Source organism: Silurus meridionalis, chromosome 26 (genome assembly GCF_014805685.1).
Source record: "Silurus meridionalis isolate SWU-2019-XX chromosome 26, ASM1480568v1, whole genome shotgun sequence".
NCBI classification, from domain to species: Eukaryota; Metazoa; Chordata; class Actinopteri; order Siluriformes; family Siluridae; genus Silurus; species Silurus meridionalis.
The window spans coordinates 7,940,471-7,961,376 of record NC_060909.1 but is presented as its reverse complement, the minus strand read 5'-3'; the positions used below and the strand labels follow the sequence as shown (position 1 = coordinate 7,961,376).

Sequence of the window (20,906 nt, the reverse complement as noted above, 5' to 3'; positions counted from 1 at the left end):
TTAACAAAAACAAAAAAACAATACCAATAATGTTTCTATTAGTTTCCCTAAGGTTACTAGTTGTTTATAGCATTTTTCCTTACTATAACTTTTGTACTTCAGGAACCTTTTTTCCATATTATCTTGGCTAATAAAGGTTATTTCACATCTTTTACTTGCACTGAGTTTATGTGACAAAGACCGGATTCCACGATCATTACGTCATTTTTGCTATTTCTGTTTGTTTTGAAAACATGACTCCTCCTTGCATGTTTAAACATGTTTCCTTGCACACTACGGCATCTCTTGTATACTGTACACATAAAAATGTAAATATCTAATACAAAAATGTGCATCACAATAACTTTCGCTCGCTTTCCAACACTGGATTTGTAGATTGTACAAGCTAAGTAAAGTCAAGTGTATCAAACAGTTTGTAACATCATGAATTGTTCCCCATAGATTTTATTGTGTTCTTTGATGGTAGCATTACTACATCCTGTGAGGGTAAAGAGCTAGCCAAGACCCAAAGGGACTAAATCAAAGGTTAGGTTAATGTTGGTCTAGTGGGATTACTGTGGACAGCAAGAAACTTAATTATTTAGCTTTTCGACTCTAATCTCAGTTGAATCTTGTTGTTTGGCTCGTGCTCAAAGAAATGCATTCCTACTTCACTCAGAGCTAGTTAGTAAGTTAACTAGCATGCTGATCATTTGGTAATAATTTAGTAGTTTTAAACAAATTTAAACCACTTTGCTGGATTGAAGAGGGCAGATTTATAAACTTGATATTTTTATTCTAATGTACAATACTGAGAAATGTGAAGATCACATGACTGCTATGTTGGCGGAGCACATCAGTAATTGTATCTTAAAGCTGTAGATCTAAGAGCTTTTCTGTTAAAACAATGATGATGCAGATGTACTACAAATCCTGTATCCTGCTAAGTACACATGAGATAATGCAGATCACAAAAGTATAGTAGTTTCTTTTTACTGCACACAGCTAGACACAGAAATGGAGGACAAAAGTAGAGAATGACACAGCGCATAGGTGTGTGTGTGTGTGTGTGTGTGTGTGTGTGTGTGTGTGTGTGTATGTGTGTGTGTCTGTGTGTGTGTGTCCAGTACATAACCTGTACCAAATGTACTCAATGGTGCTGAAAATTTGTATTCAATTTGAATAACCAGTTCTTTCATACTGCAGCACTCAAAGTTTAATTCAAAGAGACATGAAAACCTAAACCTAAAATTTATAAGGAAAAATAAAAATGATAAAAGTGCAATTATTTCAAAGCTCTGATTCAATAAATTAGATTGATTTAGTGTCTGCCAGAGGAGAATAAAACTTGTGTATGTTGTGTAAGTTTGTTAAGTAGCCCCTTTTTTTTTTTACTGGTTGTTACTGTCTTCTATTTTAAGAGATTTACAGGTAGTCCTCAAGTTACGATGGTTCGATGTACATTTTCTTTTCTGATCTTACGATGACTATCGATGCAAAAAAAAAGTATACATTTATTTACATTTTTGCGGAGCATTTAAATTTTTGTATTATACGTTGGGACACTGCCAGGATGTGCCCATATTTGTTACTGCGTTTTTAGACGTTTCAAAGCCGAATTTCAGGTCTTGTCTCTCTCCTTTTTATCGTCATCACCGGACACTAAAACAGAGCGCATCTGGCTCCGCCCTCCACTCAAAAAAACTGCCGCTTGTGCACGTGCCCATTGCCAAATAGATATATACTATAAAGTTTATACATTATGGTACTGTAAATGGCTCTGTTTTGCTCAATTATGTACCATAATTTTTTTTTTTATTAAGAAATTACAGTATACTACCGCATACTTATTTCCATTCTTTATGACTCCCAGGTAGGGTAGGTCATGTCTTGACTTACGATATTTTATGATGGTCTCATCGTAAGTCGGGGACTACCTGTATTTTAAAATATTTAAGGTTTTACGCTGTAGCTAAACAACAACCACCAATTGTTTAATGTACATCCTTATAATCCTGTGCAACAAACCGTACCAAGTAAAAGAAATAGGAAAATTGCAATGGCTGTGAAAATTTATTTTATATTTGTAGTCAGCTATTATAGCTCATTTGCCTAGCACTTTCATTTCGGATTTTGACTTTCAGTTTATGTTTTCTGATTGATTCAAAATCATATTCATCCAGCAGGTTCAATTGTTTGATTGCTGATTTTCATTTAGTTGTTTAAGTAACTATGTGCATCAGCAACTATTGTAATTGAGCTTAGACTCGGCCTATAACTACACTATATGGACACATGACCATAAGATTTATTTGTGCTTTTTGCACATCTCATTTCACAAATTAGTCCCCATTTGCTGATATAATAACAATCACTCTTCTGGGAAGATGTTCCATTAAATTTTTAAGTGTGCTTATAGAGATTTGTGCTTATTTAGCTACAAGGGTTTTAGTAAAGTCAGGTACTGATGTAGGTGAGAAAGCCTGGGGTGCAGTAAGCATTCCAATTAATTCCAAAGATGTTCAGGAGGGTTGAGTTTAGCACTCTATATCAGGCCACTCAAGATCTTCCACTCCAACCCCTGTAAATCATATCTTTATGAAGCTGGCTATTTGTGCACAGGGGCATTGTCATGCTGGAACAGGTTTGTGTCTACTAGTTCAGGAAAAGGAAACATTTAATGCCATAACATCCACAGACATTAATGCAAGCCTTTACACTTGGTAACAGTTTGGGAAGAACAACATATAGTTGGAAGTCAGCTGTCCGAACAATTTTTTGTCCATACAGTGTATTTGGCCAACAATAATGCTTGGTTCAGAGAACTTTAAGGTCAAAACATTTATCAGATAAGGATTTAAAATTAGGAGGTTGTCAGGATTGTATTGAAATGATTAAATCAGTTATACTGATGCAACATACAAATCTAGAGGCATTCTTTTCCTTCTTTTCAAGATCTAAACAAAAATGTTGTGATATATAAGATGACAAATATCAAATGATTACAAATATCAAATGATATATAAGATGTATCTGTGCTTAGATTAGGTCTTTAAAGGGCTTGTAAAAATATCAACATATCAGATGTTAAGAACAGTTGTTCTTTATTAATAACCTCACACACATTCACACACACTGGTTAATGCCACAGCTAGTCTTATCTAAGTCACATTCTTTCATCTGCCGTCTAGTTAATCAAGTTTTTTTTATGAGGCGCTCTCCTGTTCCCCACATCAGACGTCTGCTGTGCTGGATGTGGAGTATTTGGTTTGTCCTCACATTGTAGGCTGTGTGAGTGTGTGTTCACGTTCGACTGTGCTCTTTGAGTACTTTGAAGAGGCAGTCCATAATTACATAAATGCTTTTCCCACTTCCTTTTCCACCATGATTGAGGATGCATAATTCCAGCTTAGTCTATAGTGGTTAGCTTTAGAGCTGTTTAGCAATAAGACACACACCACCTGCTCTCAGCCAAGGCCATGTCATTGTTGAGTTCATGGAGTTTTCTATTATAGTTAAAGCTACAGAGCATAGGAATTTTTGTTAAAAATGGAAAAAATAAACATTAGTGAATCAGGGGGGAAATCTTATGATGACTATAGCGATATAACAAAACTGTAAATATATATATACATTTTTGCACAGAAGGGAAACGTAGCAGCATATGTACGTGGTACAATAGGTTGGGATGCTGCCGGTATATATGCATCGCCCACCTTGTAAGATGCCTTACTTTCTCCGGCAGTTAACAGAGTTCAGTTGTCTCGCTGTTAGTGTGTGTATTTTTATTTTGTGTTTTAGGTGTTTTAAAACACAATTTTAGCTCTTGTCTCTTCTTTTTATCACCGCCGCCAGACACTGAAACAAAGCGAACTAATTAGCTGCAGGTGTGCTCCACATGGCATGGTTTCATCGGCTATGCCCTTCACTTGCTAACCGGTGCTCAACAAAGTGCCTGCTGCCACATGCGCACCCATTATATATATATATATATATATATATATATATATATATATATATATATATATATATATATATATATATATAAAATACTGTAATCCCCGCTTTACCGCGGTTTGAATCTCATGCCCCAAAAGACTTATAGGGAATTGTTTTTATGGAGTTTCATGTTGAAATAATGAAATTTATTAATAACAATATAATTATTAAATATAAAACAAAGTAAAATGTTAATACAGTACAGTACTGTATAAATAAAATAGCATTTTTGGGGTGGCGCCCGTTTATCGCGATTTTTTATCGCGGGCGGTTTTGGAACTCCTGGGTACGCTAAGCCATGTCTCGACTTACGATATTTTCAAGTTATGATGGGGTCATGGGAACGCATCTCTAACACAAGTCGAGGACTACCTGTACCTTCAACAACTAGTGCCAGTGTTAGACATGGCTTAAAGTAAATAACTATGAGAAAATATTCTTCAAAAGTCTTTATAAACCAGGTAATAAAGTTTGAATGCTACAGAGTGTTCTGGGAGTAGACAGTGTTTTATGTTTTTTAGATTTTAGAATTTACTTGAAATATGCTGACATTCACTGAATGTGCAGAACAAATGGTGTGTGTGTGTGTGTGTGTGTGTGTGTGTGTGTGTGTGTGTGTGTGTGTGTGTGTGTTCTTCTCTGTGAACGTATTGTACTGTTGTGAATATATCAGCCTGCATTGCCACAGATTGTGTGTTCAAAATGAAATGTTATCAGGGCCAAAAAGTTGATAGTGAAACTAATTAGACTTTAATGAGGCGAAGTGCTTATCCTGTTTCTTGTCATTTTGATGTGGCTCATTGTGCAAAGCTTTGTTTCAACCACTAACAAACGAAACCACATTTTGCTTGGATACAAACTAAGACCGAACTGAGGACAGTTCACACCAGTGTAGGTATAAAGCCTGCCTGAGATACTGACCATCCCAATTCGCTTGCTTCTTTCCAAGTAATATGGGTGTGTCGCATCATTACGATATATGTTTGTGTGTATGTACAAGTGTGTGTTTGTTGTTTGCGAACGGGAATGTGTGTGTTTACTAAACACCCCTTGGCCTGCTCTGTGTTCTTTGTTTGCCCACCTCGTCGGCTGGCTCTCTCTGTTCGGCTGGCCTGAGAGCTAGAGCAGTGTTATTATAAAAACAGCAATACGTCGATGGCGCCCAGGATAAACACGACCTCGCGGCAGGATGTGCTGTTAGCCGGTCGATGGCGTTGCTGTGACCTGATGATGGAATTGAGCTGAAATTGCAGAGAGAGATGGCCTTCATGATGATTTCAAGCTGTGTGAGTGTTTTGAAGGTGTGAGGTCATCCTACAACATCACCTCCATCTGGCTTCTGTGTGTGGGGTTTTATTGCACATACAAGCAAATTATTATTTTTTGTATTTTATAGTATACTAAATTATACCAAACTTCATATTAATTATAATATGAATATATAATATGATGATGATCATATAATATGAATGCATGATCTAATCCTGAAATGGCAGTTCAAATAGTAAGATAATTTTTTTAAAGAATTATTAAGTTACAACCTTTTATTTATATTTTCCAACAAGGACAGTCATTATATCAGTTGTTCTGTGCAGGCAGAATTCAAAACAAGAACCTCCTGTGATTGTTATATCTCCTGTTGTCTTCTTGTTTTTTAGCTCATTACCTCAAGAAGATCTAACCTGGCAGAGTCCAGCTGTATTAGAACAGAGCAGGGATTTTTACCTCAAATGGCTGTTCAGTAAACGTGTGTATGCACGTGTGTGTGTGTGTGTGTGTGTGTGTGTGTGTGTGTGTGTGTGTGTGTGTGTGTGTGTGTGTTGGATACATTTGTCTCTTTCAACCCTCAGTCTGCTTGCATTCCTCCATTCCTTGTTGTGACATGCTCTCGACTACAGTTGTAATCTTCAACTTCTGTGCAGCACAATTCAGAGAGAGAGAGAGAGAGAGAGAGAGAGATCTGCCCCAGTTGGCACAAGTCTATGTGTGGGAAAGTGTGTACGTTTACTCCAGGCTGTGAAGCGTCGTGCACTTCGTGTATCCGCACATCTCGAGTTAATGAATGTGTGTGTGTGTGTGTGTGTGTGTGTGTGTGTGTGTGTGTGTGTGTGTGTGTGTGTACTGTATACAGAGTCGTTGTGCAGCTTTGGATTATTAGCATCTCGAAGGTGATTGAATAACCGGCACACTCGGGTCACAGGGTTATTGCTTGAGAACGTCCGAAAATTTACAAATAAAATTAGTGCAGGAATGGCTTAAAGTTACAACTCATTACACACACATACTCTCTCTCTCACACACACTTTTTATTAGAGTGCACTGGTTAATGAGTAAGGAGCAGGAGAGACAGCTCAGTAGTCAGTAGGAGGCAAAACAGTGGGTTTACACTACTGCAGATAGATTCGTTATAAACACCTAAACCCTCTTGAGTCATATTTTTACTGGTTTAAATTCTGGGAAACTCTCCAGGTGACCCTTCTCTGAAGTCAGTTTTGAAGAACTGTGACCGCTTAGGGCGTCCGTTTAAAAAAAAAAAACAATTGCTACCCATATTATTACTACAGCACACTCCCATTCAAATCTCTTCAGACTAAACAATCAACAGTAGTAATTAGCACGTCTTCCCAAATCAGACTGATCCCAGTCAAATAAATGAGTCCTGTTTAAATCCAGATAAAGTGCAGGGCAAGTAAGATTCTGATGCCTGAAGATGAGCACCTGTGTCTGTTTTGTGTTTCCATGAAGGAACTGCAGTAACAGTAATAATAACTTGGTACAAATTCCTTAGAGAGAAAAAGAGAAAAAAGAAAGTCTGATTTCTTTCATTTATTGTCTATAAAATTCAATTTCGTATTTTGAAAAATGCATAATTAATGTTAACTAATAGCAAACATTTAACAAATAAATGTTTATTTAATTGTAACATATATACATGTAACTAATAGTAACATCTATATCAGCTAGTTTGTATTTAAATAAAATATAAATTAAATATCATTATATTTTATATTTCCATTAAATGTGGAATGGGATGTTTAAAAATCAAATATAAATCTTAAGATCAGATGTTGAAAACCTTTGTCTATATATTGTGTGTAAACTTATTATTATCAGAGCATTAAAAATTAAAACAATTGTGTGCCTTTAACTTTGCGGAAAGAGATTGTAAAAGAACCACATATGATTGGAAATTCAGTCCTTATCAATACTTTTGTCCATATAGTGTATATCTTACTACAAATGCATTGTTTACTGCAAAAAGTATATCTTATCAAGTGAAAATTTTGAATCTTAAAATAGATTTATTAAAAATTTTAGACATGCCAAGCTAGAAGTCAACAGAACAACAAAACTTTCAAAACAAGGATGAATTATATCTAATAGAACTGATTAATTACTCAGATTTCCTGATGAGAAATATTAGTAACCTTTTGACTGTTGACTATTTTCTGTTAATAAGTGTTTTATTCATCTTACATTACCATGGATCAGAATAGCTTAATTGATGTAAGAACATGTCATACTTTTTATCCATTTGCTGTTACTTTTAATGTGTGTAACATCCATGAGTTCCTGTAATCAGGAACTATACACTCAGCAACCTCTCTCTCATCAGGCCTCAGCTTATTTGGTTTAATAACAATCCAAATTAACAGAGCTGCTACAGTAGAAAATTGTTCAAAACCTCTGACAAATTTGAAGTGAGGATTGTACAGTGCTTTGATATATTGGAAAATACCATCTGACATAAAGTGTAGCATGGAGTTTTATATTAACCACAACCACAGATCACACACAGCCGCTTTACTATTGTAAAGTCTACAAATGTCCATAGATGGTTCCATGTGCTATTTTGTGGACTTTCTTGCAAAAAATATTTTGACAAAATTATAGAAAATGAAAGAGCAGGCATAAAAGAAGGCTCATAAAATAAGATCATAAAAGCTGGAGAAACATGGGATACATGCAGAGTTGAAATCCATATGTAAAGCTGCCATAACAGCAGCCGCAGGAGTGTGTCATACAGTAGCCAGACAAACACGAGCGAAACAAAATGACACTGTTTACTTTGAGTGTTTGGACTGGTCTGATTCACAGGACAGATCAAGGAGGAATGCTTCATATCGACCTACACTCACCCTACCTAGCTCTCTCTTTCTTTCTCCCTCTCACTCACTCTCTCTCTCACTCTCTCTCACTCATTCTGTGCTCAAGGGCTAACGTTACAGGGGGCAAACCATAATCAGCAAACCTGTTGCTAAGAGACATGTAAGTCCCTAGCCCATCTGGCTTAGGCATCCCTGTGTGTGCGCACACATAATTAAGCCAGTTAAAAACACACAGACGCTCAAAGGCAGCCAGCATCAATGCGCACACGCACACACACACACACACATACACACACAAAACACACACACATATTAACCATAGTGGTGTTCACCAGTCACAAATGCAAGTATTCATGGTTTATATATTAGCAAAACATACATGACATTTGTGTGTGTGTGTGTGTGTGTGTGTGTGTGTGTGTGTGTGTGTGTGTGTGTGTGTGTTGGGTTGGGGGGCGAGACGCACAGAAGCGTAGTTTTCTAGTCAGCCATCTTGTTATTATTGCCAAAATGTTATGTTATGTCATGACAGGAAATAGGAAGTAAACTCCCTCTTAAACCCCACAACTAGAAAATTAAGACCTATTTTCCTATTTCAAGATGCAGGTTTTTCCAATAAAATGTGCAGTCTGCAGTTTTGATGTATGCCTCTAAACCAACAATCAAATGACCATTTAGTGTCAATAATTGTTGCTATTTTCTTTCATTTATTTTATTTTATTTGCTTTGTTTCTGGCTACCTCATGTTTTTTCAACCTGTGAAATAAGCTCCACCTCCACGAGATCAGAGCTGCCCAAATCCATATATCTCTGCTCCCCTTTTCCTTAAAAAGAACCCATGAGATATTCTTTTTTAATGAAGCAAAATTTACCTCCAAAAAATTGGCGAACAGATACACTGTACTCTGTAGTCGTATTAGGAGGTGGTAGTTTAGAGGTTAAGGCATTGGACTTTGGACCTGAAGGTTGTGAGTTCAAATCCCAGCCACACCAAGCTCAATCCTTGATGCTCAATTGTATGAATGAGATAGCTGTAAGTCACTCTGAATAAGGAAGTATGCAGTAAATGTCTTATACGGTAGGCTATTGCACCAAATTGTTCTCTGTAGTGTTAATGTAGTAATTCACAAAGTATTGATATGTGTATTAGAGTGTATTGAACACAAGGTGTTAGAAGCTAGAGGTACATCAATGAGCCTTAGCCACCCATTACCCTGTCTCTGGTTCATCACTGTTCCTTCCTTGGACCACTTTTGATAGATATTGATCACTTCAGACAAGAAACAGCCTACAAGAGAACAATTGTGGAGATGTTCTGACCCAGTCTTCTAGAGATCACAATTTCAGCCCTTGTCTAACTCGATCAAATACTTATGCTTACCCATTTTACTTGCTTCACATCAACACATCAACTTTGAGGCCAATATTGTTCTCTTGCTGCTTAATATATCCCCACCCACTAACAGGTGCAATGAGGAAGAGATAACCAGTGTTATTTACTCACCAGTCATAATGGTATAATGTCATAATGTTATGCCTGTTCTATTTTTGCAAACACCTGATTGCTGATACACTGATATATGGTTCTGCTCCATCAAAGTTGAAGCACAAACTTTATAAAATGTCTTTGTAGGATGTCAAATTACAACTTCCCTTCACTGGACTACAAGGCCCACATAACTCCAGCATAGCCTATGTGTCCTGCACTGAACCCATGCTGCAATGAATACCTTTAGGATAAACTGGAAAACTGACCGAACCCCACACTTCTTCACAACATCAGTACCCGATACTACTAATGTTCTTGTAGCTGAAGAAGTCCCTGCAGCTACACCCCAAAATATAATGAAAAGCCTGTTCACAACCTCACAAACATTTGACCATGGAGAGTACAATATGTTATAAAATATTAAAACAGCAGCATGGTGGCACAGTACATAGTATTGGCTCCTCACAGCTCCAGTGTCCCATGTTTCATCATGTGCTCAAGTTACTGAAGACAAAAACTCTACAGTAGGCAGATTGACTACGCTAAATTGCTTCTAGGTGTGAACATAGTGTATGGTGTCTTGTGATGGACTGGTGTCTCATCCAGGGTGTATTCCCACCTCACACGTATTGTTCCTGGAATAGACTTCAGGATAAAGCATAAATGAAATTAAATAAGGCATATTCTAAAGATAAACGAAAATATGAGTTACAATAGTTCAAATAAAACTGTTTTTCTTCTCTTAAATGGCTCCTGCTTTTTGCCCAACATCCAAATTACAAAGACTTTACGAAAAGAGTTTTAGTTTCACACCTGTGCAAATATACATCATTTGTAAAGCTAGGCCATTTTCACTGTTCATAGTTTGACAGTGATAGTATGGTGGTTGGAGAGAAGGATAGTGGGTGTGCCTGTGTTTTTATTGCACCTGGAATTCAGATGCAGGTGCTATGGCAACATAATCCAACATCTTGCACACTATATTTGATTTGACTGGTGCACATTGTTGACAACGAAAATGCGACTGCAAACAATATTTTCATCTGGGCGTGGTGGCGTCATGCTGGAAGTGAATCATATAAAGTTTACCGAGTGCCAATTACACAAAATGCAAACATTTAGACATTGTGATTGGATTTTGACTGTTTCTCAAATAATGCCACAATGGGAAATTCAATCGTGGACACTGACACAAATGAACGAACGCTTTCTAATTTAAAAAAAAATTGGTCGTTTGATTTTGAAGCTTAGCTTGGAATCGCTTACATTCTTAAACTCAAGTGGAGATACAATTCCAATTAAAAAAGAATGGGAAAAAGAAAAAACAAAAATAAAACCAAGGTCAGAGTGTCAGTTATGCATGTCACGTCCTCTGCATCTTTACAAGGCAGCCTGGTGTTGGATAACAGCATGAAATCCAAGATGGCCGACACCGTCCTGAATGGTATTGAGTTACTGTTTCAGAACGAGTTCGACATTGTTGTTGAGCTTGCAAAAGAGACGTCACGTGCTTGTGCAACAGGTCAACACTGACTTGTGTGTCATGGCTAATTGTGCTGTCGTAACGCTAGCTCTGTTTTATTCAAATCATTAAATCCTAACTTTACCCACACCGTTTTGTTTAGAGTAATGAACACCGAATATTATTTTTTCTCAATGTGGCATAAAGCATAGCAATTTGGCTTTCATAGAAGCTGGTTTTACATATTCTTGAGCATTGTTTACCAATCTTATACAGTATGACTTGTTTAAATTAATGAAGCTTTTTTTCATTGATGCCACTTGCTGAACTCAACGATCTCCAGACTCTGACTAGGAATTCCATTGTGTTTGTTTTTCCAGGTCTGAGGACAGAAATTCTGTCACAAAATTTGCAGTGTTTGCAAATATGCAGTAAATATATATTTTTTTAATCCCCGTGTATTTTTGTCCCGTTATCATCCAACGTTTTTGGTGCTAGTCGTTTTTTTCCTGATAATGAAGATAAGCAGGTGATGATGTGAATTGTGTTTTTGCCCGCACTGTCGCACACTGACATCATGAACTTTTCATATAGCAACGCAACCTGACAGCAAACAGAAACACAGCTCGAATTTCACACATTGATGCATTTTACACTGCCAGAGGGGCTGCTCTGTCAGATTTAGCATTAGCTTATTGATTTCAGTGTATTCGACATAATTACTCATTCAACTGATTCAAACTTTGTAGTGCTTTGTAGGTATTTTTACATTTCACCAAAATAGATTATCTGATTTAACATTTGTTTTAAGAGTTTGTTCTGTGACCCAACTGTGTTATTTGTGTGTGATTGTGTGTTAGTGTGTGAGAGAGAAATGCATTGCACCATTGTTTGCAGCCCAAGGGTGTGTTTAGTGTGGACCTCATGCAGGCAGAGCTGGAGTTAACCAGAGGACACACTGCTGATGGGGAGCAGGGAAGACCTTATACAGTACATTACAGTAAAATACTGTGTGTGTGTGTGTGTGTGTGTGTGTCTGTGGGTGTGTGTGTGTGTGTGTGTGTGTGTGTGTATGTGTGTGTATGTGTGTGTGTGTGTTGACCTTGTTTAGCCAAATAGTTGCCTAAATGGTCTCTTTGTCTATCTGTCTTTTTCCATCTTTTTTACTTACATGTACACACACACACACACACACACACACTATAAACACTAAAGTGCTGAACAAACTTTTCTCCAGTGTCCAGTACAGACTGTTAGACACAAGGCAGCACAAGGCCACACTGTGTGTGTGTGTGTGTGTGTGTGTGTGTGTGTGTGTGTGTGTGTGTGTGTGTGTGTGTGTGTGTGTGACACTTTTCACCCTATGTGGATATTTTACTCACACAGAAAGCTACAAAATAATTAAAATAATGACATAAGTGGAGGGTTCAACAAAGATAGTAAAACAAAAGTGTGTGTGTATGTGTCTGCACATGTGCCCGTGTGTGTGTGACCTTGGGTGTGTAACTGCCCCTCCCTCTTGGGCACATGAATACACGCAAATTCTCACTCACACATGCACACACACGTACCGGCTGGCCTTTGGCATAGCAACCAAAGAGCAATACAGAAAAACAATCAGAGAGACAGAGAGAGACAGAGAGAGAAAGTGAGAGAGAAAGAGAGAGAGAGAGAGAGAGAGAGAGAGAGAGAGAGAGAGAGAGAATGAATGGTGAACCTCAGGTTTAATGGCTGTACTGTATATAAGAGCCATGATGAGACACAGAACTTTTGATCGGAGCAGCAAGAAAGTATTCCTATTATCCAACACACATCCACAAGCCCTCATCTGTGTGCGGTGGCCCCTCGGTGCAGTCCCTCATTCTATCTGAGGCTTTCATTCTCACCGTCTATTAGTGGAGCTGAACAGCGAACATGCAGCGCACACCAGACGCCTTTATTTAGCCTTCAGAATGTAACGCTAGCCAGAGGTGCTATTTCTGCCTCAGTTAACTTTGTCCAACAGCGGGACATGTGACAGCTCTAATGTCACCAGATTTAACACAACCTGGGACAGGGTGAGGACGAAAAGAAGGAGTTTCGATGATTTCATGCGGGGGCTACATTCGTACAAACCCGCTCATTGCGTGCACGAGCGTAGTGATGTGTTTGAATGTGTCAGTATTCTGTATAGTTCTGGATCTTTAATCTTTTTAATCTATATCTATAAATCTATATACCTTTAAAAATAATTAAATCTATAGCTAATCCAGAGCACTTCCAGAAGTGCTTTATCTCCATCATAAATATATCCTCATGCTAGTTTAAAAGGTGAATGCTGAAGAATACCAAAATCCTCTTAGAAAGGTGTGTAGCAATAAACAGGATGGTATACCTGTAATTTTTCAGCTTTCACTAGATTCACTATCTGGACATGGATATGATTTGTATTTTGCTTTTTAAAACATCACAGTCCACATTATATAATAACCACCGCTCTTCTTGAAAGATGTTCCACTAGATTTTTGGAGTGTGCTTAGAGAGATTTGTGCTCAATCAGCCAACAGGGGCGTCAGTAAACTCAAGTACTGATGAAGTGTGAGGAGACTAACACACTAATTTGTGTTAGGTAAAATCCCAGCAGAATCTAGAGGGTGCTTTATGCCTGTCACATGCACTTTACAGCACAGTGAAATTCTTCCTTCGCGTATCCCAGCAATGTTAGGAAGCGTGGGGCAGAGCGCAGAGTCAGCCATGATACAGCACCCCTGAAGCCCAGATAGTTAAGGGCCTTGCTCAGGGGCCCAAGAGTGGCAGCTTCAGGTAGCCACTTAGATACCACTTCTTGTATATAATGTAGTATTTTTAATATACCATCAAGATGTCAGAGCTTAGGCTTAAACCAGGAGCACCCTGTGTGATTTTGGCCATGATTTGGTCGACTGAGACACATTTTAAAAATCCTTAAAGATTCAGCTAGCAGTGTCAAAAGATTTCAGACCCTTTTCTGCAGTGTGACTTTTACGACGACCATCAAATTAATAAACAATAAGGGCGCCGAACCTAATAACACAACTAGCGCGATAACTTGAAATATCTCAGGGAAAATATTGAAAAGATTCAGGTGGACATTACAGCAAGATGAGAAACTTATTGAGTTATGGAGGGGAAGGAGTGTTTGTATGACCTTTGTATTATCAAGAATAAATGAATGTATAAAATTTACGCTATAGACTGTTTCTTGTTTTTTGCTGCTAGCTACCATTAGCGAGAGTACGCAGGTCTGAATGTGTCACGGATTGATGGCGTAAAACTTCAGATGAGTCTTTATTTTGGGTGCGTCAGTTTTTGACTGTCGTACAGTCTGCCTTTTGACAACTGAGATCCTACAATGTGACATGGGGTCATGTTCGTACAGTCTGACAAGCAGCGATTACACTATAAGGACTATAAAAAAAATACACAGTGTGAACCGGGTATTGACTCCGAGACCCGCTTCTAGGAAGATCTGATGCTCTTCACTGAGGAGCGGCTATTAGTTTAGAGACCAGCGGGATTGATCACAGGCTCTTCAAAGTCTTCGATACTTTGCTCTCTGAGAAAATGGACCTACACAGACATGCCTCTGGCTCAGCCCAGTGATTATGGTTTCATTTACCACTTTCAGATAACTTTCTTTCGGCTTCTCCCATTAGGGGTCGCCACAGCGGATCATCCATAGTCGTGAATTCGCATGTTCGATTTGGCACATGTTTTTACGCTGGGTGCCCTTCCTAACGCAACCCTCCACATTTATCCAGGCTTGGGACCTGCACTAAGAGTGCACTGGCTTGTGCAACTCTAATGGCTGGGTTTTTTATCACTTTCAGATAATCGCCTTAATACTTTTTCCAGTATCAACATCAACATAGTTTTCTGAGAATTATTTTGAAAAATGTAATATAGTTGACGATTTAAACTTATTAACTCTTTGGAGTCGGCCACACCGTTAACGGCTTTTTAAGAAGTCCTTAAAAACATGAACAGCGTTCTATTTGAAGGCAATATGTCCTGACATCACATCGCATCGAATCATTCCGACCATATACCAATTACTGAAGTTTAATTTACAGTGAAAATAAAAGCACATGTAAATGTTAAAAGATTTCTATATGTATTTGTTTTGCCGTGTAGATACTTTTATATCTAATACAGTCAAAGTCAGTGTGAAAGTGAAATTTATTCTCATTCAGCCAGGCAGCAATGTGCAAAGCAGAACGAAATTGCATCTCTCCAAAGGCTCCATGTGCAGATGAACGTATAACAGTCAGTATTCAAGACAGGTAACAGATACACAACACAATAGTAAGAAGACAATACACATACAGTAGATAACACAATAGACATCACGAGGGAAACAGAATGAATAAATAAAATAGATTAAAATAAATTGCCTGTCAGTACACACCCATGGATAACACGATAGCCACAATATAAAAAAAAGGCTTTATATATAAAAAAATATAAAAAGCAATATAAAAAAAGAGATTTATTGCACGATAATTGCTCACATTCTAGGGATTCATGCACAAGTGGCAAGAATGATTTTGCATGGCGACTGCTGTGTGTTACAGGAGAGTTTTTATTATGACGGTAGGCATGTATTTGTGATCTTGATTTTTTAAAGCAATCTTGTTTATTAGTTATGATGCTTTATATCATTTTAAGACAGAATATATAATGATGACGATCTTTACATTTAGAGGAATTCTCGTTTGATGGTTTTGGTTTTAAAATCGTTTCACACAAATAAAAAAAGCAAAAAAAAAAGATCAATTTTAAATCAAAACCGATTGCATGGAACAAGTGTTTTAATGCTTATTTTAAGATGTTTTGTTCTAAAGCCTAGATATGTTTTCATATTTCAAGAGATTTTACCAAGTGTAATTATCTTAATGCACTAGCAGATAATTTGACTCGTTTCTCATCTTTACCTTCTCCAATCCTACATTTATTTCTCATATTTAGATGGGTTTTTATTGCAGTGTAAAAAGGAAATGTTTTTTTCTGTTTAAGGTTATTGACAAACTCTTAGAAAGGTGCCTAATTAAAGGTTCTGTGACATAAAATTCGTTGCTTACAAGATGTCTTGCTTATGGTGTCTAATGTGACTGCTTAGTGCCAACCGCTGGCTTTTAATGATAAAGAAATAATAAAGAAAAGTTGAAGTAGTTACATTTCAGTTTTGTAATAGCGTTATGTTACCATCAGCAGTAACACAACTTTGAACAGTCTGAAATTCTGTCCGTTTTTCTTCATTTCTACAAGCCATGTTGTCACTCCGCTAATCAGACCAGAGAGGGTAAAGGTAAGGAAAAGTACATTTTCTTTGAATATCTGAAAAGCCACTTAGCGAGTGTCGGGTCTGATTTACAAAAACAGGCAGAAAGGTGTTCCCCCAGTTTAGTTGGTAAGGCCTGGGCTAATGTTAAAATCTCTTGCTTGTAACACCTCAGCACGTGTGCTACTGACTTCAAGTAGCTCCCGCAACTAGGTAAAGATTTCTTAATGAAATTCAAGTAATTTGCTGTGGAAATCACTGTGTGCTGTTTAACAGCATGGTTGATTTTATTTATTTGTCCTCTTTCAAGTGGTGAAAATTGGACATGGCTGGAATGTAATTGAGTCCGTGCGTCAGAGTTCCCTGTGAGCTGCACACAATCTGACTTTGCTTTCGTCTGTCACTCCCCATTTTAGTCTGGCAGCCAGCTTTGCACACCACAAACTTGTTTATTATTCTCTCTCTCTCTCTCTCTCTCTCTCTCTCTCTCTCCCACAAACACATTGGCTCTAAATCTTTCATAGCACACAGGATGCAGATTATTGACTAGAAAAGCTGGAAGCAGTGAGCATGCTCCTATAACTGAAATAAAATCATATGCCTTCATAAGCACAAGCTAAGATTCTGTGTGTTGGTGGTGGAGGTCAGAGTAATACGTGTTTGCTCGGACCACTGTACACACACGCACATACATACACACCACACGTGTGCTTAAAGCCTCACTGCTACCCATCAAAGCACTAGCACAAATACTTCCAACAAAGCGGTGTGTGTTTGCAGTTTACTCAAACAAGCCTCAGAAGTCAGCAGCTCATTATATTACATCCATTTGTTTTCTTTCGTCTCTGGTGTTTTCTGGCCTCCATTTCAACTTTGGTGTGTGTATGTGTGTATGTGTTTGGGTTTAAAAATGATATAAATGAATGTGACATCAGTAGTGGAAGTCTTGCTGAATAGCTTAAACAATGCTGCTTGAAGAAGTTTTGGAAACTGTGGCTTCTCACGCTGATGAATTTTCCTCGTCCTGGGTTTGAGACTCTGCTGTGTAACTGCGTTTCCATAGTCTGGATTTTAAAGCATATTATTTGGGTTTGACATTTTCCTCAGGTACGAACGTTTGCAGGAGCAATTATACTGTATATATACAAAAAGCAATTTTAACCTGCCTCGCCTTCCTATCCTATTTTTGTCTCCGTAGTCTCTCGGTTTCTCGTGTCTCCTTATTTATTATTTGTCCGTCTCTAATTTTGCTTTCAGGTGCAGGAACGATTTTTTCAGAACTGGTCTCTGCTGTCAGTTAAATGTGAATCAGACCTGTGTCACTCTTTTTCTCTCTATTCTCTCTTTCCTATCTATCTATCTATCTATCTATCTATCTATCTATCTATCTATCTATCTATCTATCTATCTATCTATCTATCTATCTATCTATCTATCTATCTATCTATCTATCTATCTATCTATCTATCTATCTATCTATCTATCTATCTATCTATCTATGACAATCATGTAATTAATCCCTAATATATATATATATATATTGTCATGAGATTGTCATGAGATAACATTTAATCGAAACTTAATGGCACATTTTTATCATAAAATAATTGTTAAGTTTTAATACACTGATTGTAACCGGTTAAATTTTACTCAAAATCTCTCACCTTTGTTATTAATTAATTTATATTTAATTTATAAATTATTTTAATCTTTGAAAATAATACATTTAATATACATTTTTTTTAATGACGTTTTTTATATTTATATGTAATTTTTTTGTGTTTGTTTTAGTTGTTAATTATGGTACGTGGCTCCTATAAGAATTATTTTACAGTTACAGTTGGTGGTGAGTGCGGCTGAGGTCAATGCTGAAATTGTCTGGGAAGTCAATGTTTAGTGATTTTTTGTGTTATTTATAATTTTTTTGGATCTGAGTAAAGAAAGGATTTTGTGAATAAATGTGTGTTGCATTAAAGGTTTTAATTTCAACTCTTTTATATTTATTTAATTCAATTTTTAATACAAATGGTAAAACAGACATGAATTGATCGTTTAAATGTGTGCCGTTAAAATGAATTCGCGCTAACGTTGTGTGTATATATATATATGTGTGTGTGTGTGTGTGTGTGTGTGTCACTTATGACTCTCTCTCTCTCCCTCTTGCTCCCTCTTTTACACACAAACACACACACACACAAACACACACGAACACACACACACACACACACACACACACACACAAACCGAACCCCCTCCCTGTTCTTATTGGTGGCTCTCACCTGTCTGACAGACGTGTTGGCAGGTCAAATGCTCACATACTGCCCTGGCAACCTGGACATCATTCAAAGACATTTACAGTGGCAGAGAAGTGTACTTCGCCTCCGGCCCGACAGGATACTGTTTATTTAAAAAAAACACATAGTGATCATTTCAATGTCGCTTTATTTTATTCAGAAATTCATACCTTTTTTTTACTTCCAAGCAATATCGTGTTTAGCCAGGAATGATGTAAGGCGTGTTTGTGGTTTTACCTGTCATGATTTGATTGGTCAGATCTCGACACTAGACGCATGCCATCAGTCATCACCTCCTGGAGCAGCACCACCATCTTCGCGCAAGATGTGGCGACTGTCGCACTAATGTTGCTGCTTGCTTGTCACGTGACCGCAGCACAACCTGGTTTAGTATTTGCCACTTAATTATAACTGAGTGTGGGGAAGATGGGGGAATTCATAATATAATATTTATTAATATCATTCTTTTTTTGGAGCTAGCAATCTAGATATCAGGGACAACAAAAGGCCACATAGGGGAGTTTTTAATTGTTATATTTATGTATATCCGTGGATTTGTAAAATTTTTTATGCAATGTACACACATTTTTTATGCTAAGTATTTTTTATAATTTATGTAATAATTTACAGCTTCTTGATTTTGTGTCATTTTTGTTCTGTATCCATGTTTCCATCATCATTTTGTTTCCTTAATGACTACGGTATATTTAGAAACATTCATGGAAACATCCTTTGTGAACATGTACAATATACTTATGTTGAGATATTTGTGCTGTGTTTAGTGATTATTGCACTAATATGTTTGGTAGTGCAGTATTTTTATGTTTCCTATGATAAATTAGTAGTTGTGCCATGCTAGTCACAGGAGGACATGGCTAATGCAATGACAATAAATAAAAGAATATATTTTAACAATGTCAAACGCTAAAGGAGTAGCTGCAAGAGCTGCACAGACTAAAAGGTGTTAAGTGCCACCACATCACACTCTAGGTAGAGTTGAAAGCAAGTGTTAAATCTAACGGACATAATACCTGCAGGTAGTCAAACAACATTGTGGGTAGAAATACAAAAACCCATCAACTGAAGTGAAAACAACAATGTGTTCATTTTTATTTGGGTCCGGATTAAACTTGGTGAAGTTTAGTTAGAAAAGAAAAAACGGCATTTTCTTTCATTAGATACCCCACAGATTAGGTGATTAGGAACAGTTTAACAGTTTAACAGTTTTTGTGTGCATTGAACAGAGTGTGCATGTGGAGAGTTGTGCTCATTTAGCCACAAGGGTGTTAGTAAAGTCAGTTACTGATGTAAAGCGAGGAAACCTGGGGTGCAATCAGCATTCCATAGGTGTTAAGTAGTCCTTAACACCTATGAGTTAACACTTATAGAGGTCAGATCTCTATAACAGACCACACAAGAACTTCTATTTCAACCCATGTAAAGCATAGCTTTGAACACAGGGGCGTTGCCATACTGGAACAGGTTTGGGTCTCCTAGTTTAAGTGTATGTGTACAGTATACAACAATACAAAATCCGCCATGTTGCACACATCCACCATTTAAAACCATCCATGTGGGAACATAGCAAAAGTCCAGTTAGGCTGTGCTGTCAATCATATGTATGTATATACTGTATGTATGTATGAAAAATTTGACAACGATCCCAAGGGTTTTTCTCCAAATTATGGTTTTACAGACACTTTTGAAAAGTAACAAAGTAACAATAAAAAATGTAACAATTAAATAATAGTTGTATTTCAGAAGTGATTATTATAATTATTCAATTTTTTGTGGGAAATATGTATAAAATGTTATGTGAAATGTTTGATTTTTTTTATTAGTGTACTATTTAACACATACCCTCTCTTCCACTCAGCTCATGGGCTACAACGAGAAACCTGTAAATCTGCAGATGTTCATCGGGACTGCAGACGACCGCTATTTGAGACCGCATGCTTTCTACCAGGTTCACCGCATCACAGGCAAAACAGTGGCCACAGCGAGCCAGGAAATCATAATCGCTAGCACCAAGGTTCTGGAGATTCCACTCCTTCCTGAGAACAACATGTCTGCCAGGTAGTGTAGCATTTCACATTTCTTAACTAATGTAAAACACATTCACACACAAATATACTCACACACACATATAGACAAATATAGAAGCAAAGCGCACTGTAATGTCTTCCATTGTGGCACATTTTTAATTAGAACCAAAAGCATGATTGATTCCAAGGAAACTGTGTGGGCTTCTGACTAAGCAAAATAAAACATCATT

The 20,906-nt window shown here is 37.3% G+C and overlaps 1 protein-coding gene across 2 annotated transcripts in view; it reads left to right on the top strand.

Moving 5' to 3' along the window:
- nfatc3a (nuclear factor of activated T cells 3a) overlaps positions 1 to 20,906 on the top strand; it is an 80,790-nt gene that overhangs the window by 34,975 nt on the left and 24,909 nt on the right. For both annotated transcript variants that reach the window (XM_046840171.1, XM_046840170.1), the window contains one exon: positions 20,508 to 20,707. In XM_046840171.1, coding sequence (XP_046696127.1) covers positions 20,508 to 20,707 — 200 coding nt within the window. The remainder of the gene's footprint in view (positions 1 to 20,507; positions 20,708 to 20,906) is intronic.